This window comes from Etheostoma spectabile, chromosome 5 (genome assembly GCF_008692095.1).
Source record: "Etheostoma spectabile isolate EspeVRDwgs_2016 chromosome 5, UIUC_Espe_1.0, whole genome shotgun sequence".
In the NCBI taxonomy this organism is placed as follows: domain Eukaryota; kingdom Metazoa; phylum Chordata; class Actinopteri; order Perciformes; family Percidae; genus Etheostoma; species Etheostoma spectabile.
In genome coordinates, this window is record NC_045737.1 from 28,843,359 (window position 1) to 28,864,055 (window position 20,697).

Genomic DNA, 20,697 nt, shown 5'->3' on the forward strand with positions numbered 1-20,697 from the left:
TGGCGTGAGCAAACAGATTCTCCCTGGCATCAGCACTTCTCCCCCAGCGCATAAACCCTGCATCTAGGCAACATTGGACTTGGTCACAGTTACCATGGAGACGTACTCTCGTCAGCAGTGGCTGCATCGTGGGTCGAGGAAGTGAGAGCGCAGGGGAGATAATGTGGTATGTGCCAGAGGTGAGATATGTGGCATCAGGGGTGATGAGGTTTGGATATAGTGTTTGGGAAGACGGTGAAGAACACACAGTACATGCACACACAAAAGGAAAGACAGGTAATGAAAGACAGCATGGGGAAGACAATGAGACACAGTCAGAGGCAGTGAGAGCAGGGTTCCAACTGTGGCCCTGATCAATAATTCCATGACTTCTCCTGAACTTTCCTTAGTTGTATCAGAGCTGTTTCATTCCCTGTCGGTTCGTTAATGCTGCTCTTCAACTCAGCAGAAAATGTTCTAAAATGAACAGCACGTTTCCACACTTTTCTACAGCCAGAGAAAACGAGCTGGAAAGCATCTAATGCTGAGCAATAATGTGTGAAAATACATTCAGGAAGGCCCAGAGGAGACCAGCACAGCCAGGCGTGAGGTGTGATACACACTCTTTCTAATGTACTATAGTCTGCCATTCAAAGCTCTCAGTGCCCTGCTACGTCCTGCTACGCCCTGCTACGTCCTGCTGTGCCATGAACAGACTCCGCCTACCAACAGCCGGGGTCTGTCCCAGGTTTCTCCCTAAAAGGAAGTTTTGCTCACCACCCGAGGTTTCACCCTTAAAGGAAGTACTTCCTCGCCACTGTCGCACTAGATGCTTGGTAGTTGGGGAACTACTGAAATTTGTTGGGTCTTTGTAAATTATAGAGTGTGGTCTAGACCTACTCTATCTGTAAAGTGTCTTTGAGATAACTCTTGTTATGATACTATAAATGAAATTGAATTGAACCGACTAGAATTTGAAGCCAACAATGACAGATTTAGCAGGGAAGGTAGTTGAGAGGAGATACTTGGAGAGGGAAAACTACTTGGAAGTTAATAACAGGAATTAAAGATCGCTGCACTCAAGTCATCCTCCGTTGATGACAGCATTTACAGGCCGAGGCAGAGAGGTTGCTTCACTGATGTTTTGCTGTTTCTGAGGTGCACTCAGGTGCCTGGCACTTATATTGAAGCCAATTTGAATACCAGGTATTCAGCTGACGCTCTTCTACACAAAATGTGCAGAGTGCATTATTTTTGAAAACAGGGACGCTTTTAGAACAGGGGTCTTCAACGCGTTTTAAGCCAAGGACCCCTTAACTGATAGAGAGACGGAGCAGGGACCCCTAATACATTGCAATGCATATTAAACTGAGCTTAGAACATGTAGGACGGCCTGAATCCTTACTACATACCTTTTAACATAGAATACTATGCTTTTGTAAATAAAAATTGCCGGCATCATGTTTAAATGTTATACATACATGTGGATGAATCTGTGGATGGCTATTTTAGCGACTACAGTACCTTGCCTTACCTATACCGCAGTATGCTTATCATCAATGGCTTTTTCACAAAAAGGCTGATTCATATTTGCTAATATGTTGGATTCACATTTTACATATTATATATATATATATTCATACATACACAGACTACAGATTAAAAGGTACTGTAATTAAAAGGTATGGGATTCAAAAGATTTCCGTGAGTTTCCGGCTGATACACAGGTTCAAGCCAAACAATCATCCTGTAGCTTTGTTATATCGGCCGAGAGCACTGTGAGTGCAAAGAGCATGGAGACCAGAACTATTGTTATGTCTTCTTCCACAGTATGTGCATGTACATGGTTTAGGTTGGGGCACATTCAAGCTATTATGTAGACAAGAGCCCCCAAGGACTAAAGCAGACCTTCACTTCATCAAACGCATGGAGCGGACAGGGTCAGCAGACTGGCCGTGTGAGTCTCACCACTTTACCGCTGAGGTTTGTCATTTACGTGACAGTGGAAATGGAGACGTTAACACCATTTTGGATGACTGACCTAAGAACACCTCAAGGTTTCAGTCACTGGAAACAATCAGAGCAGAGCAGTAGGACTTGCCGGTTCAGCTCATATGTGAAAATTAATGATATACTTGTTCAAAAGTCAAAATGTTTTTCTGTGGCCCTTTGCTGCATGTCCCCCCCCCCCCCCCCCCCTTTCATGTCTTCTGCTTTCCTATCAAGATAAAGGCTGAAAACGCAATTACAGCATAAATGTTTGTCATTTATTTTCCAGCTCCTTCTAAGTGAGCCCTGTCTCTGGTGTAACGTGTCTCTACAACGTGTAATGTAAGAAAGCATATCACAGACATTAATAGATCTTGGTAGATGCATGCATGCTAATTAGCTCGATGTTGCAAAGGAGATTGACCCCTTAGGTATTAAAATTTGGTATTGAATGATGAGGCATTATTAGATACTCATTACTAAGGAGGCAAATTGATTGGTGCGTAAAAAGAGTTCCATACCCAGCCCTAACTGTACCCATGTTTAACTAAAGTCAACCAGCAATCCTCCTGCAGACACATCCGGCATTTCACATACATACAGACACGGGCCGGGACAGAAGAACACAGCATCTGCCATATCATAAATTCTTTTACTACGCAAAGAAGTTAAACCTGACCCTGGCCCAGGGCCAACAAGAGCACATGTGTTTTCTAATATACGTCACAGCTGTCCCCTGCCACAACTGGCAACTTAGGAAAAACAAAGGTTCAAGGCCGTCGGCATGTTTAGGGTCCCCCTCTATTAAAAGCAGGATGATCTCTAAAATGTGCCCACATGCTGAAAACCCAACTTGACTTTAACCTGGATAAATCTGCCCTCAGTCACCACCATTTTACCTAATGTCTTTCTGCGTCTTTTGTGATTTAAACCTATTTTTTTACAAAAGCGTTCAACCTGCCTGAGCATCAAGAGACAGCTTCCTGCATTTGCTAAATGTTGAGTATGTGTTAAAGCTTTTTGGTGCAATTACCACTTTAGACTTTTATTATCAGAGGATCGCTTAATTTACAGATCTTCATTAATTAATTGATTAAAATGCTCATATTATGCGCATTTTCAGGTTCATAATTGTATTTAGAGGTTGTATCAGAACAGGTTTAGGTGGTTTAATTTTCAAAAAACACCATATATTTGTTGTACTGCAAATTGCTGCAGCTCCTCTTTTCACCCCGTGTGTTGAGCTCTCTGTTTTAGCTACAGAGTGAGACATCTCACTTCTGTTACATCTTTGTTGAGAGTCACACATGGGCAGTAGTAGGTAAGGACTACTAGCCTGTCAGAAGCAGAGTATGAGGGTCCTGACAGTACCTAGGTAAGGACTACTAGCCAGTCAGAAGCAGAGTATGAGGGCCCTGACAGTACCTAGGTAAGGACTACTAGCCATGTCAGAAGCAGAGTATGAGAGCCCTGACAGTACCTAGGTAAGGACCACTAGCCAGTCAGAAGCAGAGTATGAGGGTCCTGACAGTACCTAGGTAAGGACTACTAGCCAGTCAGAAGCAGAGTATGAGGGCCCTGACAGTACCTAGGTAAGGACTACTAGCCAGTCAGAAGCAGAGTATGAGGGCCCTGACAGTACCTAGGTAAGGACTACTAGCCAGTCAGAAGCAGAGTATTAGGGCCCTGACAGTACCTAGGTAAGGACTACTAGCCAGTCAGAAGCAGAGTATGAGGGCCCTGACAGTACCTAGGTAAGGACTACTAGCCAGTCAGAAGCAGAGTATGAGGGCGTGCTATGCTAGCAGCTAGGTGAGCATTATAACGTTTGTCTCTGAAGTAAAGGCTGGACTACAGTAGAGCTGTTTGGAGCAGGTTGTGAACAGGGTTTCCTGTTGGAGATGGTAAGTCCCTTTGGGGATATATATAATACAATAAAATAAAGGGGAAAAGGCAAAAAGCATAGTATCAACACTTTAAACAATTTAGCTATGAAATGTCCATTTTCATTTCCCGGAGCCCAAGGTGAAATCTTCAAATTGCTTGTTTATGCAATCATGAGTCCCAAACTTCCAAAAATACCGCATACAGTTCACTATCACATTCATGTACGACAAAGAAAGGCATCCTCACATTTGAGAAGCTGGAACCAGCAAATGTTTGGTATTTTTGTTCGACTGAACAGATGATCAAAATAGATTTCTGTCAATCAACTCATTCTTTAATTAACTAATCACTTTAGCTCTGATTCTGTGGTCGCAACAAAGTTTGAAAACTGTATTATTTTTTAAATGCTGATATATCTCCAAACATTAATACCTGTACACAGGTGGGAAAAAAGTTGTTTTTACCACAATTAAATTCCGTGGAGAAGCCACTGAAACAGCATTTTAGTTCATGGAACTTGAACTAAAACAAAATGTAATCAAAAAAAAATTGGAAAATGATGTACTTATCTCATTTTTTGACTCAATTCAGATGCAACGTAACTACATTAGTACGAGTGGAGTAACCCTACCTGAGACAGCCGGAGGTGTTCTTAAAGACGGTGGTCCACTCGGCGTCGCGGGGCTTTGAGTCCTCGTTGGGCTCGTGCTCCCACCCCGAGTGAGGGATGATGACCTCGTTGGTCAGGGTCTGCAGGCCGTGGTTGATGATCACCATCTTCAGGGGTTCATAGGACGACAGATTCCACAAGGTTCCTGCAGTAAGCAGAGGAGAGAGGAGAAGACCAGAGAAATTACAGGACACATCAAGGGGCATTATGAGGACAAATAGGGAGGACAGAAGAGGAATAGGAGACGAGGACAGGAATAGAGATAGAGAGAAGGTGGACAGTAGACAGAAAGTGAAAGTGTTGCAACATAAGGAGAACGGTACAGCAGCCAAACACACTCAATTTTGCAATCAAAACCACATCTAAATTGGCAGTACACCACATTTGAAAGAAATGAAACAGTATTGGGTTTCAGTAGCCCGTCATGATATCAATTGGCCATATTGTACTGTATTAAAAAACGCTTATAGTTTTATTATTCTCCCATGAGGGCTTAGCCGACTATCACTATGTTGTAATCAATACTGAGTTTATTGAAGCCATCTAAAAACCTATATATTACTATGATATTTCTATATTATTCTCATAATATTGCTAAAGGAATAGTGAGGTAACGGTAACCTTACAGTGCTTTATGTTTATTCTCTACTAATGCAGTATTACTAATGGCACAATATTTCACTTATTCAATGGAAATGAACTACTTTAGCAAACGGCACACAGATGTGTAGATGTGTGTATCCTTCACCTTCTCTATTTTCTGCTCTAAACAATCCAAGCAGGGGAAAGAGCATTTTCTGTTTACCTGAACATGTCTGTAACAAGGAAGCCTATTTCATACTTAATAATATGTATTTCATACTTAATAATATAAACTAAATTAAGCTGAGTATGTGCATCCTGAGGTTTTGCAAAAGAAAGGCAGGCAGGCAGGCAGGCAGGCAGAGCAGAGAGGAGGGCTTTTTGTTGGAAGCATAGCCAGGCAGCCGACCGCAGAAAAATCAAATGCTGCGTTTTAGCATCAGCATCTGATTTTCACGCGGACACATGGAAGATTTGGAGCGAGGCCGACTTTGGTTTTAGGAGAAAAAAAAGAAGAAAGAAACTTTGAAGCCTTTGGATGGCCGGGCCTGAGTTTGTATGTATGAACCCACCCCCCAGGTCTCTCATCACTTAGCGGCCTCTTTCTTTTCATTTTTTTTACATTTAGGCATTAAGCTGACAAGTTAACAGTCCAAAGTATATCCATTCTGTGTGTTCAGATTTGATCTGAGTTATGATTGGAAGTTCCTAATTTGCACTGCGAGCTGTGTCCCAGCCACTGCTGCGGCCTGGGACCGCTGGCTGTCCCAGGCCGAGCCAACGGGCCAAACTCCAGTAATCAACTTTCTGTGGTTTTTAGAACACCAGCATGCTCCTGTCCCTTTCAACTCGCAGTTGCCTTCCCTCTCGTCAATCTTCCACGTCTTACAGTTCGAAAACTTTTAGTTTAAAAAACAACAACCGGGAGCTAGAGCCTTAAGTTTAAAACAGACACACATTTGCACATGCACAGAAGAGCTCAAACACACGTGCGCTGTGCATGACTGCGTGTATAGATGCACTGATGCACCGTGATTCCCTGCCCTGCAATAACAGGCCATGAGCAGAGCAGAAAGAAACGGCCAAACCCTGTTCTGTACATTTCCCAGATGGTCAATATTTCCTCTGTTAAAGCATGATCTCTGCACACAGGAAGAATAGAAAAAAGTCTTGGCCGACAGGCCCGAGCTAAAAATAAATCCAGTTCTTTTGGGGTGGTTGTGTCTGGAGAAAACTGGTTTCCTTCACTAAGACATCGCGAAAGGCAAAGAACTCATTAGACTAATCCGCATTCTGTGTTCTTGTGATCTTTTGAGTTTGAATGCAGCACGTGACCTTTGCCACATAAGCCCCTCTCCATCACATCTCTATAGTAACCGTATTATATAACCAAGTAAAAAAAAAAAAAAAAAAACTCCATTTCCCCTGTGGTTACAGTTGGTGACTAGACTGGCTTCCTGTGCGTCAGAGACTACCAGGATACCAGTATCTTACTGGGAAGCTATTACGTGTGTAAGCTATGGTGTGGCTCCACTCTGGGCCGCTTTCACAAATAAATCCTAAATGGGATACAGAATATTGAACACACACTAAAGCCTCAGGACAACTTTATATAATCCTGTGGGCTTAACAGATCTATTTATGGGACTGGGGAATGCAGTGGGGATATTTAACACGGACAGTGTGGATGATATGCTGTAATTTGACTCAATGTATTCCTTATAGATCCCTATAGGCCCAGACCTAGTATGACCATCAACAACATCACACTCTAACTCAAACTATCCAACTAATTAACAGAGCTTGTTCCCCCCCCCCCCCAGCACTTTCATGGTATGTTAAACTTGGATGAAAACAAGCTGAGGTGTTACTGAAACATCAAATGTTCTTCCATCAGCATAATAGAAGCTCTGATTGAAGACATCACACCAGTACTACTGTTTGCTTTCTGCCAATAGTGCATATTGTTATTGACCCATGGGCCAATCTACGTGACACATGCCTTTGGAGTGGGAGACCCAGGTTCAATTCCCACTGCAATACATCAACCAATGTGTCCCTGAGCAAGACACTTAACCCCTAGTTGCCCCAGAGGCGTGCGACCCTTTGAAATATATAGCAATTGTAAGTCGATTTGGATAAAAGCGTCAGCTAAATGACATGGAATGAAATGCAATGTGCCACTTGATTTCCTGCCTCCATTGATTTTTGTCAAACAAAAATAAAATACATTTTTTGATTAATGCTTGAGACCATACACATACACATACTGTAGTTGTAGGCCTAGTGTACTTCTACGTTTATCACAGTGTTTCACTTATTGGCTAAAACATATGTCGTAGCCCACTATGCAAGTCCACCTCCAGACACATTTTAAAGTACAATGTATGAAATACTCCCCACATTTAAAGAAAAAATTTGGGATCGGCCCTCGCACTCCACAGCAGTCAGACCCAGACTCAGAGGTGTCTAAAGTTGGCGGCTATCAGAGATCTCAGATTTGTAATCTACGGTACTTTGCTACCTGTAACCTGTACCTGCTACCAATGCTACAGTGTGTTCGTTCTCTGTACTGACAGTTGGCTCTGCGCTGGGGCGCCTTTGCATATTAAACAACAACTGCCTTTGGAATCTGTAAAGTACCAAATCTAGCTTGCCTTTGAATCTCAGATTTTAGGGAAGAGCACAGACATTCCAGCAGAGAAATGTGAAAACAACTCTCTAGTAACTAACTTTGCACAGATACAAGTTAGTGTAGTGTAAGGTTCAAATATTTTAGGTGAGATAAAAAACACATTTTGGAGGCTGGAGGGGGATCTTTAAACTTGTAGTATTAGCACATGCATTCAAACATATCTGTGAGTGAGACAGCAAATGTTACTCTGTTGAGAATCTATGGGTTGATAGCTAATGAATGACTAAAGTTAAAAAAAAGTTAACAAGTTATGATGTTTAGGTCCAAAATAGCAAGGAAGCCTTATTAAAAAAAACTGAGGGGAAAAAAACATAACAATATTTTTCTGTTGTTTGGTCTTTTAAATATAATGTGCACTGTGGTGATTGCTCTCCAAAGAATTGTTTTTTAGTAAAACACCTGCTCCTTCCCTGCAGCATATTTTCTCCAAACTCCTGTTTACAGGGTCAACTTTGTCATTTTTTTCAATCGCATGCATGCCAGCGTATGAGAGGAAGTTTCCGCATCCAGACATGATTCACCCCAACACATATGCTCTCTTGTGGTCTGTGTGTGTACTCTGGTATGATGACTGACAGCCAAGCTAGCTAGCATGCCTGCCTGCCTGCCTGCCTGCCTGCCAGGCTGACAGCTTGATTACCTCTGTCATTGTGTCATTGTTCATAGCATCAGCTTTACTTGTGACAAGAAACGATCAACATGCAGTCAACACGCAAGGAGCCATGTGAGCTTGAGGGTGCGTTCAGCCCAAAGCAAGCAATCAGGCGATTCGCTGCAGGGTTGTGGGATGGTGGGAGTTCCACTTAAATGGTCCATTTTGTGGTATTTTGTTGTTTTATTAAACCCCCCAATGTAGGAGTACCGCGGGTCACAAAACTCACAGTTCAGATCACGGTTTTGAGTCCTGGATTGGATTCATATTTGGATCAGCACAAAAAAGGGGAGACTATATATATATATATATATATATATATATATATATAAAATGCTTTCCACTTATTACTTACACAACTGCCATAAAATACAGCGTGTACAAGCCAGAAGAGGAGTTTGCCTTTTACCCTGGAAATCCATGTTATGCAACGATATGTTTCCTAAACTTAACAAGTTGTTCCGGTACCAAACTTAACTGCTGTCGCCGTATAACACTCAGTTTTTTCTGCCTAAAGTTAACCGTAATGTACACTGAAACGCCCGGCCGCTCGTGGTGCCCTGTACCCGACTCAAAGCCCCCTATTCTCCAGTACCAACTGCCGCTGATACACCCGCCCCTCCTATCAGCTGTCAGTGCTTGCTGTTGATTGGCTGAAATAGTGTCCTGTGGCTTGTGCACTCCTTTCTGGTTGTTTCATGATTAGAGCAGTATTTGTGTGTAAAACATACAATATACCAGCATTAATAATTGACTTGTCGTGTGCTTAAGCAAAAACAAAAGAATTAAAAAATTGCTAAAACAAATAGGATCATACACTCGGTACTTCAAAGTAAAGACAGATATCTGAATCTTGATGCAAAACATAGCAACCATGCAACCTTCTCCTCTCCCTCTCACCTCCAGTTTTCCAGCTGAAACACTGCTCAGCTCAGAATCAGTCTGCTCCGCTCTGATCACATATGCCAGAAGGGAGGAAAAGGCATGGGGGTGGCTGTGATCCATCAAGTACGACAGGCGTCCAGCCCACAGACACAATGTTAGTTAAGATGACAGAGTGCCGTGGAAGTGACGATCTCCATCCCGCGTCCCGGCCCTGTTTCAGGCCGGTGACTCTGTATCAGGGTTAGTTTATTTAATGTCGTCCTGTCAGCTTGTCAGAGCAAGGTAGGCTGGGGATGTCCTGCTGTCTCAGGCAGATACCATGCAATTGTGATGACAACGGCTCCTTTTACACCTTGACTAGCTATGCTGCGTTCTGGTCTATCTGCACGGTGTTAGGATTTGTTAGATTACTGTCCTCCTGACAGATAGGAATGGCAACTTTCAAATATGTGGCCCCTCAAAACATTCAAACTGTGGAGCCACATATCAGATAAACAGCAGCCAACAGTTTAAAATAATGACAGACTGTCAGTGGTCCCCAGTGAAAGAGGTGCAGAGCTACCTCACCTCACACAGCCTCTAAACTGCTGCTGTGGTTTGTTCAGGTTCAGGGTTAAAGAAAAGCTGTCAGGATTCTGTCTAGACGTGGGTAGTAACGAGTTACATTTACTCCGTTACATTGACTTAAAGGAGAATTCCAGTCGATTTCAATATGTAGCTCTGTTGTTGTTTTTTTGTTTTTGTTTTTTTTGCAGTGCTGTCAGTAGTGAGACCAATGAAACCAATCGGTGGTGTCTACACCGTGTTATCCTCCTGGTAGAGTTAGCACCCAACAGGCTTAAACAGGGCACGTTATAAATGTGGTTTTAGCCTCTAAACATGTTCTAAACACAGTGAATCTGACTGCAGTAGATGTGATGAAAGGCGTAAAAGTTGTGTTAATTCAGCCAGTGCACAGCCAGTGCACAGACCCCCTCAGGAGGGGGGCTGGCGTCTCCCTTAGAGATAGGGTGAGAAGCTCAGTGATGCGTGAGGAGCTCGGAGTAGAGCCGCTGCTCCGTCACGTTGAAAGGAGCCCGTTTAGGTGGTTCGGACTGCTTTTACTTCTACTCGATTTCTGTAGAAAACGAGTGCAGAAGGTTTCTGTTGACGACTAAAACTACTTCTGAACGTACACATGTTCAACCAAAACCAGTTCCTTCCCCAGGCTATTTTACAGCGGCACCATTACTCTGTCCGGTGCTTAGCTCCTCCCAAGAAGATTGTGATTGGTTTAAAGAAATGCTAATAGACCAGAGCACGGTTTTCTCCCATCCCGTAATGCTGTGTGGACTGGCCACCTTCCTCCGCAGCGCTGTGGAGGAAGGTCTGGCAATGCAAGACTACTTAGTAACAAATGTGTAATCAACGACATCATTAAGTCAGAGTTCCCCCACGTTTGTTATCTAAATAAAGTCCGGATTCCCAGCAGGGCCAATATTAACACACATTAGATAAGATCTACAAATGGTATTTCTGTCTGGTTTATTAATGTTGTTCAACTGCTGAGAAAAAGTGTTAAAGGTGTAAAAAGTCTGGTTGAGTTGGTGGTGAAGGAAAGCAGAATGGAATATGTGAAACAACTAAAATATGGTGTGATATATTCCTGTAAATAGAACACATTCATCCACATCTCCAAAGACTTCAGAGAAAGTTTGTATATGCTATGCTTCTATTTCTTTGAAACTAATTTGTAGGAAAGGGTTATGAAGAATGTGATATGTATCGGATCTGATATGTAGCAACAATCTTCAGCTATGCTTGCGTTTTCCCATAAATCTGTGATTCTCTTCTGTTTCCTTTGTCTTAAAACCAATCGAGCTACAGGGAAAGTTGAACATCATTACCTGCCTCTTGAATCATTTATTGCCACAGGTAGACAGGTTTGATTTGTAATAACTTGACATGCCCCAACAATGCTTAGATCCAAACAGTGTCTGTGTATTTGTCAAAAGAAATGACAAGACAGGAGTAAAGCAGACAAGTTGTGAGCTGAATATCAACCAAATGTTACCTCATGTTCTATTCTGTCTTTTTCCTTTACATTCCCCTCTCTCTGATACCGGGATGGGAGGGCTGGAGAGACTGGGAATGGGACTGGAGCAGAGACTACGGCTAATTAAATTCTCCAGGCACCACTGGCAGGCATGTTGCTCTTCTCGCATGGCTATTAATTTAGTTCTGCCCATTACGTTTCTCCTCCTCCTCTTTCCTCCTCCTGTCCTTCTCCTCCTCACCCCCTGTGCCATCCATCACAGTCTTAGGGCTAAATAAAGAAGAGGAGGAGGCCTCAGTAAGTGGACTCACTTGTCCCCTAAAATGAGAGAAATGGAAGATTTATGTGTGCGCGCATGTATTTGAGAGGGACCATCAGGCAGGGCGCTGAGGTCGATCCCCAGGAAGCAGCTTATGAAATGAGGTAGGAAGGGCTAGGCGATATGCACACACACACACACACACACACACACACACAACACACACACACACACACCAATGATGAACTCAGCAGGTTGTGAGTTCACAGTGGGGAACCTCAGGTATGTTGTCCGTCTCGGAAATGACTTCACTATTCCCAGCTAAGTGTATTGTATATGTACAGTATATACTGAGTGTGTGTGTGTGTGTGTGTGTGTGTGTGTGTGTGTGTGTTTCCTGAGGTGAAGAAGGACCTTGGGGTCTTGTTTGTGAGTGAAAGGACAATGCAGCGGGAGATTGGTTGGAGATTTGCGCAGCGGGGGCGGTATTTCATTCAATTTATTGCACCATTGTGACGAAAAGAGAGCTCAGCCAGAAGGCAAAGCTCTCGATCTACCGGGCAGTTTTGGTTCCTACCCTCACCTATGGTCATGAAGGCTGGGTCATGACCCAGAGAACAAGATCCAGGGTACAAGTGGCCAAACTGGGTTTCCTCAGAGGGGGGCTGGCGTCTCCCTTAGAGATAGGGTGAGAAGCTCAGTCATCCGAGAAGAGCTCGGAGTAGAGCCGCTGCTCCGTTGCGTCGAAAGGAGCCAGTTGAAGTGGTTCGGACATCTGGTAAGGATGCCTCCTGGGGGGGTCCCTAGGGAGGTGTTCCAGGAACGTCCAGCTGGGACGAGGCCTTGGGGAAGACCCAGGACTAGGTGGAGGGATTATATCTCCAACCTGGCCTGGAACGCCTCGGGATCCCCCAGTCGGAGCTGGTTGATGTGGCTCAGGAAGGGGAAGTTTGGGGTCCCTTGCTGGAGCTGCTACTCCCTGCAGGTGCTACTTGAAAACAATATAAATGGCTGCTGCAGCTGGCGAACAGCAGTCTTTGGAATCGGTTTTGGCCGCGACTCTGGAAGACTTAAAAAAGGAAGCTGTGTTCAGTTTTGCTGACTGGATACGGTAAAAGATCAATCTATCAACTAGATTTGGTCTGATTGGTTGTAGCGCTGCAATATCCTATTGCGGCAAGGGAATTTGAAAGACAACCATTTATCCCGCCCCTCAGATTGATCCCTGCCAATGGGGAGTTCCCAGACCCAACATCTGGATGTGGGTCTGGTTTGTCAGGCTAGGTCTAATACACACATTCTGCTTAAATCAGCACTAAAGAGAACATTAGTGTAATGTGAAAGGGGCCCTGGTAATAACAACCCCACAGAGAATTACAATCCGACAGTTCATCATTTTAGTTTAACGTGCACTACCTGCTGTGCACCAAACAGACAGACAGTTAGCGACTAGCTGCTGAACATAGTTGTGCATATTGCAGCTAAAGAGCCAGACATTACCCCCAGGAATGGTTGAATACCCAAAGAGAGCCTAAACGTGGGCGATGTAACACCCTTTTTAGGGGGGCTCAAGCCATTCATCTCAACCCCCCCTAAAAATGAAAATAACTACAAACTTTTTTGTATCAATTTTGGTGCTTCAAGTCAGAATTGCAAACTTGTCTGTTCAAAGCAATTGAAACAGGTTACATATCCTGTTTGTCTGTCACCAATGCTATGCACCTTTAAGTTGTACCGCGTCAAGGAAAGGGTTAACAGGAACATAGTTTTGGCCAATCAGAGTTGGTTGTGCCAGACCCCCCCTTTGGCTGAGGCTCACTCTATCTGATCTGTCTGAGGGAGAGCAGGAGTGAAGTCTAACATGGATAGTCCCCAGAGAAGACGTTGGTCTTTCAGGGCGCAGATTAGAACCCAAATTGAAACGTAAGCAACTGAAATTGCTGAATGTTAGAACATTGTGTCAAATTAGTCGTTATTACTGTGACTAAGAAAGTGTAAGGGTTAGTACCATCATACTGCTAATAGAGACAAAAAAACGTTAGCTGATGCTGTTCAGTAGCTAGCTCACAGATAATGTAATTACTTTGTGTCACATTCTCATTAGAGAATGAGCCCCCCTAAAGGTTGGATCCTGAGCCTATGTAGCATATTTTAAACTCACAAAAACACCACAAAATTTTGTAGCTTTAAGGCCTGCATGCATTTTTCATTCAAACGACAAAGGCGAGCAGGAAGCACCTGCCTGAGTGCAGTCCACAAAACTCAGACATCTCCTGCAGGATAAACAGGAGACAAATCCACTTAATAATCTACATTTCCAGAGAGAGAATTGCTGGAGGGCACAACCAGCCCAGAGCCTACCGGGAGGAAAAAAAGAATTACTCTGAATGGTACACAGCTCTAAAAATATGACTGGTCGACTGGTCCGTTGTGTGTTGGAAAATAAAACCACTTGGTTCTTTCCACGTCACTCGTTTCCCCACAGAGCTCTCTGTGGTTTTACAGGGGCAGCACACAATCTCCAACAGAGAAACTCTTAAAACACATGGACTTAGAAAAGGGGCCTGTATTTATGACCCATATTTAATTGTAGAACAACACGGCCAATTCTAGCCACATGGGCTGAGGCTGTAAGCTGAGCTTGCATTGTGACCAGCCTGTTTTCACTGGGGCCAGAGCACTGGCAATGGAAACCTAAAGCTGGAGACAGAGGGAGAGAAAGAGAGAGACTATAGGGAGGAAAACAGAGAGAAAATCAACGAGGGTGGTGATAATGAATGGAGAGAAAAAATTAGATTGAGCGAGGGAGGGTGGATAATGAGTGAGAGAGGAAAGGAGGAGACTTTTTTTTTAAAGCCTCCCTCCATTCTGTCCTCCTTGTCTTGTGGTGCAGGGTTATTTTTAGCTACGATTGGGAGCAACGCGCTGTAAAGGCAATCATTTCTGCTGTGGCACAGTCATCGCTCACCGCGACATCTCTGTCACAGCAAAGGAAAGCTACACACACACACACACACACTACACACAAACACACACACACACACACACACACAACAGTTCAACAAGCATGTTTTTTAGGACTGGTATCACTATCAACACCCCTGGATTGAAGCCGACAATATTGACATTCCTTCTTTAGGCAGCCTTGCAGATCTTCACATGAGCATGACATCCAGTTCAAAAGAAACATGTGCCGCTTTAAAACTTTTCCTTCCCTAAAATGTGAATTTAGCTCAAAAGTAACTCGTCATGTCTTGTGGTGGTATTTTACACTTGGCGGGTTCACAAAAGGTCAAGTATCTTACTATAAGTGGTTCCCCTTTGTTCACACGTGTGCACTGAAACACACACACACACACACACACACACACACACACACACACACACACACACACACACACACACAACACACACACACACACACACACACACACACACACACACACACACACACACACACACACACACACACACCACACACACACACACACACACAGTATTCCCTGGTTGACCTTTACCAGGTCAAGGAGAAACAACCCTACCATGGCGTTTAAATCAATAGCTAATTTTAAAGGAATTAAAACATATTTCATTACAAATTGATGGCTTTTACATCTAGAATCAATGTTCATATGCCGCTTGCTTTTCTATGGAGAATCATTTACTTTCTATCGGCGTCTTTCTCCTTGCAGTGTAATATAGTAATCACATCATGTTTGTTCTAAATCCTGACTGTGAACTTTGTGACCCCCCCCCATTGAAAGAAATTGGCTTTATGAATGACTAACTAGCTTATTGACGTTTGTTACTCTTTTTACAAGTGGTAAGAAGAGCCATCTCCAAGACAAATTACTCCAAATGTGTCTTCACTAGAATTAAAATACTGACTAATTAAAGCTTTGAATGCATTGATATCTCCCCTCACTAGTATATGGGGAGTTACAAAACTCTATGCTAATTCAGCAAGTGGTGTATCTTTCCATATTGGATGCCCGGGGGAACAAACTTATCAAATATCGTAAGGGGTCTGCGATGGGAAAAAGCACACTGTGAATACTGCTGAAAGAACTGTGGAAAACACACAAAAATCTCTGCTTGTTAATATAGTATGACTCAGCCCTGCATTACTATGCAGAGTATGGGATTATGGCAGCCAACCCAGTATATTCCTGGACAGAATATATAAGTGATGGGAAGTATGCAGGTAGTGGTTGGAAAAGACTGGCATACTAAGGTGTTATCATATCAGCTTAAAAGGCTTCAAAGCAGCACTTTTATACTTACTGTAGTGAAGGAGTTGAGAATAATTAGGCAGACAGAAAGAGGAATCCTACGGTTAGTGGAGAAGACAGCCAACAGGCTTGGCTGCAACACTGCTATGCAGGTGGTTTTTGCATAATATAAGAGCCATTTACATATGGCAAGGGAATTGGTAAATATGGTAAATAATGTCTGACTGGCAGAATGCAATCAGACATATCCATAGCATTTATTATAAACAATGTCACCCACATGACAGATCTGTTTCAGGTAGTTGGAAGGTAAATATGAATGGATGTGAGGTTTGCATTCATTGCAAACTTTGCAGTGGAACTGGGTGATGTGGAAAAGTCACGATATTAGAAGAATATTTTTCTGACACTGACACAAAATGCATGCACAATAACATACATAAATATAAAAAACGGAATTACACCAAGCTCTCAGATCAGATCATCTGCTTGGCTTGCTGCCTGACGACTTGGTACTGTATTGATTAGCATTTTAATAAGAATAATGTTAGTGTTGCATGTGTCACATTATTTGGAGGGTTTTAATATGGAGATGTTTATTCTTACCGGTGATGAGCTCTCGGACCTCCATGTCATTGGTCTTCCTCAGCAGGCGCACGAGGGCCGGGATGCCGTCACAGTTCTTGATGGCCACCTTGTTGTCGTTGTCTTTGCCGTAGGAGATGTTGCGCAGGGCGCCACATGCCTTGCGGTGGACTTCGGATTTGGGGTGGTCCAGAAGCCCCACCAGAACAGGAATCCCCTTCAGCTGACGCACATCCTTCTTAATCTTGTCATTTTCGTAGCACAGGTGCTGCAGGTAGGCGGCGGCGTTGGACTTGACCGGGTCAATGGGGTGGCCCAGCATGGCGATCACCTCAGGGAGGTCTGGGTCACGCCAGCGCGGGTCTTTGCGGATGCTGTCGATGGACGGGGAGCGCCGGCCGCCCATGCGGTCCAGACTGGCCATGCTCCCCCTCTCGGGCTGGGCCAGCGGTGCCGAATACATGCCATGGATGTAGGGGTGGCGCTCATCGATCAGCTCTGCCTCGATGGCTTCGTCTGGGTACCCTCTGGAAAACGAAAGGAGAGAGGACGGTGAGGACGGTGAGGACAAGGGAGATGGACGAGGTAAATGGTGGGTGACTCAGACAGATTTGTCTGAGAGAAGAATTAGGCAGCCGGGGGAAAGACTTTGAAAGAAGCCAACTGAGGTGAGAGCAGTTGACTAATGAAGGGGGGAAGAGAAAGCAGAGGACAGGGTGAGAGAGAGGTGAGAAGATGTGGGTGATGGAGGATAGAAGGGAAGGAATGCAGGACAGAGAGGGAAGGTGATGTCTGCCTCGGATCTGTTATTAACAGGTCTGTCAAAGGGACTGGGGTGGCAATTCCCATGCAATAAGAGTGATATGCTAAGCAAGATTCCGCTTATTATTCCTCCCTGTCAGGTGGTAGCAGCAAACATGTCAGTCATCAGCAAACAAAGTCTTAGTGAGAGGGATTGAGAGACAGGAAAAGATTGCACAAAGAAAAAACAGGCAGTTCACAAAGAAACAGAGACAAAGGCATCACCAAAGGAAATGGTTTAAAGGAGAGGATTTTTTTTAGGAAGCCACCATATAGAGTAGAGAAAGGATTTGATGTCTTTTCCCCCAGGGGACAGAGGAAAGAGCTGAACTGTCCCCCCAGGGAGGACTTTGAGCCCCTGTGATAGCCCCAGGGCTCCCTCTGCTCACAGCACTGAACACCAGCATGCAGTTGCTAAAATGTTAATGACCATCTCTCTGGGACTTCTCTGCTAGCATTAGCCTCAATAGCATCACTACTGTTAGTGCTGGGGGACAGCATTGAGCTCTCATTTTTGGTAACGGAAATACGTTTGGTCCCCGGGGGGAGGAAGGGAGGGTTGCTCTTTGGAGGGTTCTGTAGGGAGGGGGGGCCTTCAATAAATCTGTATTTCCCAAACCTCAAAATCAATGATCAACACTCTGCTCTCTGGGGTTCTATATTTTGAAGACATTCTCATCAATTCTCTATGGGTACATGGGTGAAAATATAGTCACTCACTTCCAATGACAGATCATTTGTTGCCTCTTGCAACAGTGCAGGCGACTTATTTTACTTTAGGCACTTTAATCATAGCAACGATTTTTCACATGTTGGGCTAACTCCGAGGATAGAGGCAGGGGAGTAACATGTTACCCAAGAAAAGTTGCACGGATTTTTTAAATATTTTTTAAACTTGTTCCACAAAACATCTTTTTGAACACATATCACTGAGTTCTCCAAAAGGATGGTAGAATGTTTGGTTGGGAAAAGTTATGACATGTGGAGAGGAATTTAATTAGGGTTGTGTACTTATGCACAGCCTTTATCATCCCCCAACGCCCCACAGCTTGAGACTTGTTTATCCTTGTTGCATAATCCAGCTGGTCTCCTCTCACCATCTTTGATGTATGGTGGTTGGTGGTGCAACAAAAAAAATGGTGGCCAACGCCGGTGGTTGGCAGGGAATTCCAGACCGAGCTTCAATTTTAATGAGCTTTATGTTAATTATGTGTTTTTACAGTTCTTCCCAGGCATGCTGGGAAAGGATGGGAGTGGGGGGTTCTGCATGCCATCTCGACTCGACTCTGGTGTATTCCTCTGTTGATTATTCTTTTACACAAACCTCGCAGTAACATATTGGCTTTTATGACACGACTTTGTGCATTTTACTGCCAGGGAAATCGATACTAAATGAACTGGGAGAAAATCTCCTGCCAGAGCAATGTAACGAGATACTAAATCCCCTATTCAGATGGATGGAGGGAGGATTAATAGAGATGGAGTGAGGCACCATAGCAGATGAATACGGCCCCGTGTGCAAATGCTGCGAGTTAACCAAGTTGAAAGAACCACGGTGCTGAACAGCTAACTTTCTAATTTATCATCACTCCTTATTTTTCTTTCAAAAGTAGTTTTTTCCGGCTCTGTGGAACATTTTGGAGAGCCACAAACCTCCACAGGCAGCCTGTAACCACAGTATGGAAGGAGTTGTGGCCAATCAAGCCTGATTACAGCACATCATCATATGGAGGCCGACTTCAGCTCTGAGGTTTGGTGACAACACTGAGCTGCACGACAGAGTGCGTGGAAAAGGTGGAAAATGTGCATAGCAGTACTGTATGTGTGCACGTGCTGGTGGTTACTAAATGCTTCCTTGAGATATGAACACACACTGCCACACTCGGAGGCCATCAACCAGCTTTTGATTGCTGTGGGATATTGGACATGACAAGGAGGCCAGAATAACCCTCTCTCTAATCGCAGCATCATCACCGTTGAATAGAGCTGCATACATTATCACCATCTTGTCATGCACAGTATCTCTCTCTCTCTCTCTCTCGTCTCTCTCTTCATTACCTGTCACACTTTCTCTCTCTCTCACACACACACACACACACACACACACACACACACACACACACACACACACACACACACAACACACACACACACACGAGATGTACAGTTGTGCAGATCGGGGCTCGTTTAGATCTGAGCCGATGCGGCGGGGCTTTTGGCTAAAGCAGGCGTCATGAGGCTGAGCGATGGGAATGTCAGCATTTGCATTTAAATTGGCGCCATTGTGTGTACAGGGAGGGGTGTATTCACGGGATGTGAAAGGGCTCTCCACAGCCAGACGCGATGCTCCAAGAATTATTACAGCAGATCACTTTCCTAATGTTAATCGAGCTGCTAAATGTCCGGGCTATTTCTGTGCATCTGTGCGTTCATCGACGGATGGGTGCGTGTGTGCGCTTGAAAGAAAAAGATGAACTGATACAGTGGATACGAGATGTATGCATGTCGGCAAACTTCAGCGCCGGTCTATTCATCTGGACTTTGTCACATCCTCGCTATTCTTCCGTCCCTTCATCTCCTGTCAATTGCTTTCATCCTGCTTCAATCGCGGCAGTCGCTGACCCTCTACTTCGGCAGGCCCATGAAAGGAGATCAGCACAAAAGGATTCGACACTTGCAATAAGATGTTTGCATCTCATATGTACACATTACATCTCTGCAGCCATTATGAGTTTTTCACTGACTGCTCCTGCCAAGCAGATTGCTCATTTTAACTTATGGGCAATAATTGTTTTATGATGCACAAGAGTCTTCGCTAGACAGAGAAGAAAGAAGAGAGAATAAAAACGGCAAAGCTGGAGGGTTTACGTCTTGCCACTTTCTAATTCGCTGGCTGTTTTGATGGCATTATCCACCGCTCCCCCTGCTTGTTTTCATTCAATTAAATGAGAGTGACATCGCGTAGAAGTTTCTTTTATAATTTATGGAATGCTTCTGAGAAACCTCAAACGTGACAGAGGGGAAGTATAAGAATCAACGGAGTACCTGGCTCATAGTCAATGTCTCGCAGAATTGAGTAAGGGGGGGGATCAGTTCTACGAGTCGTTCCCTACAGACACCACTGGATTACAAAAAAGACACCCCCCCGTGTGTGTGTGGTGTGACCCATGATTTCAGGTAGGCAGGTGCAGCACAGCAGGTCCCCGAAGGAGAGATGAGCCATTAGAGATTGGCTTAAAGACGCCCCTGTAGTAGCAGAGTTCAAAAGCAGCTATTAATCACGCTGGCATGAGGACACACACACACACACACACACACACACACACACACACAAAATAATATAAAGGTGCATGGACACACACAGATTTAGATGTAGGCAGTGGGGGGCTCATTATCGGCAAAGCCTGAGCGGGGATAAAGGGAGAAGAGATGCCCTGCCCTCCCTA

General features: G+C 44.2%; 1 protein-coding gene across 1 annotated transcript in view; it reads right to left on the minus strand.

Moving 5' to 3' along the window:
- The window catches only part of arvcfb (ARVCF delta catenin family member b), a 249,980-nt gene that overhangs the window by 53,485 nt on the left and 175,798 nt on the right, over window positions 1-20,697 (minus strand). The window contains 2 exon segments of the mRNA XM_032515943.1: window positions 4,487-4,670; window positions 16,472-16,977. Coding sequence (XP_032371834.1) covers window positions 4,487-4,670; window positions 16,472-16,977 — 690 coding nt within the window.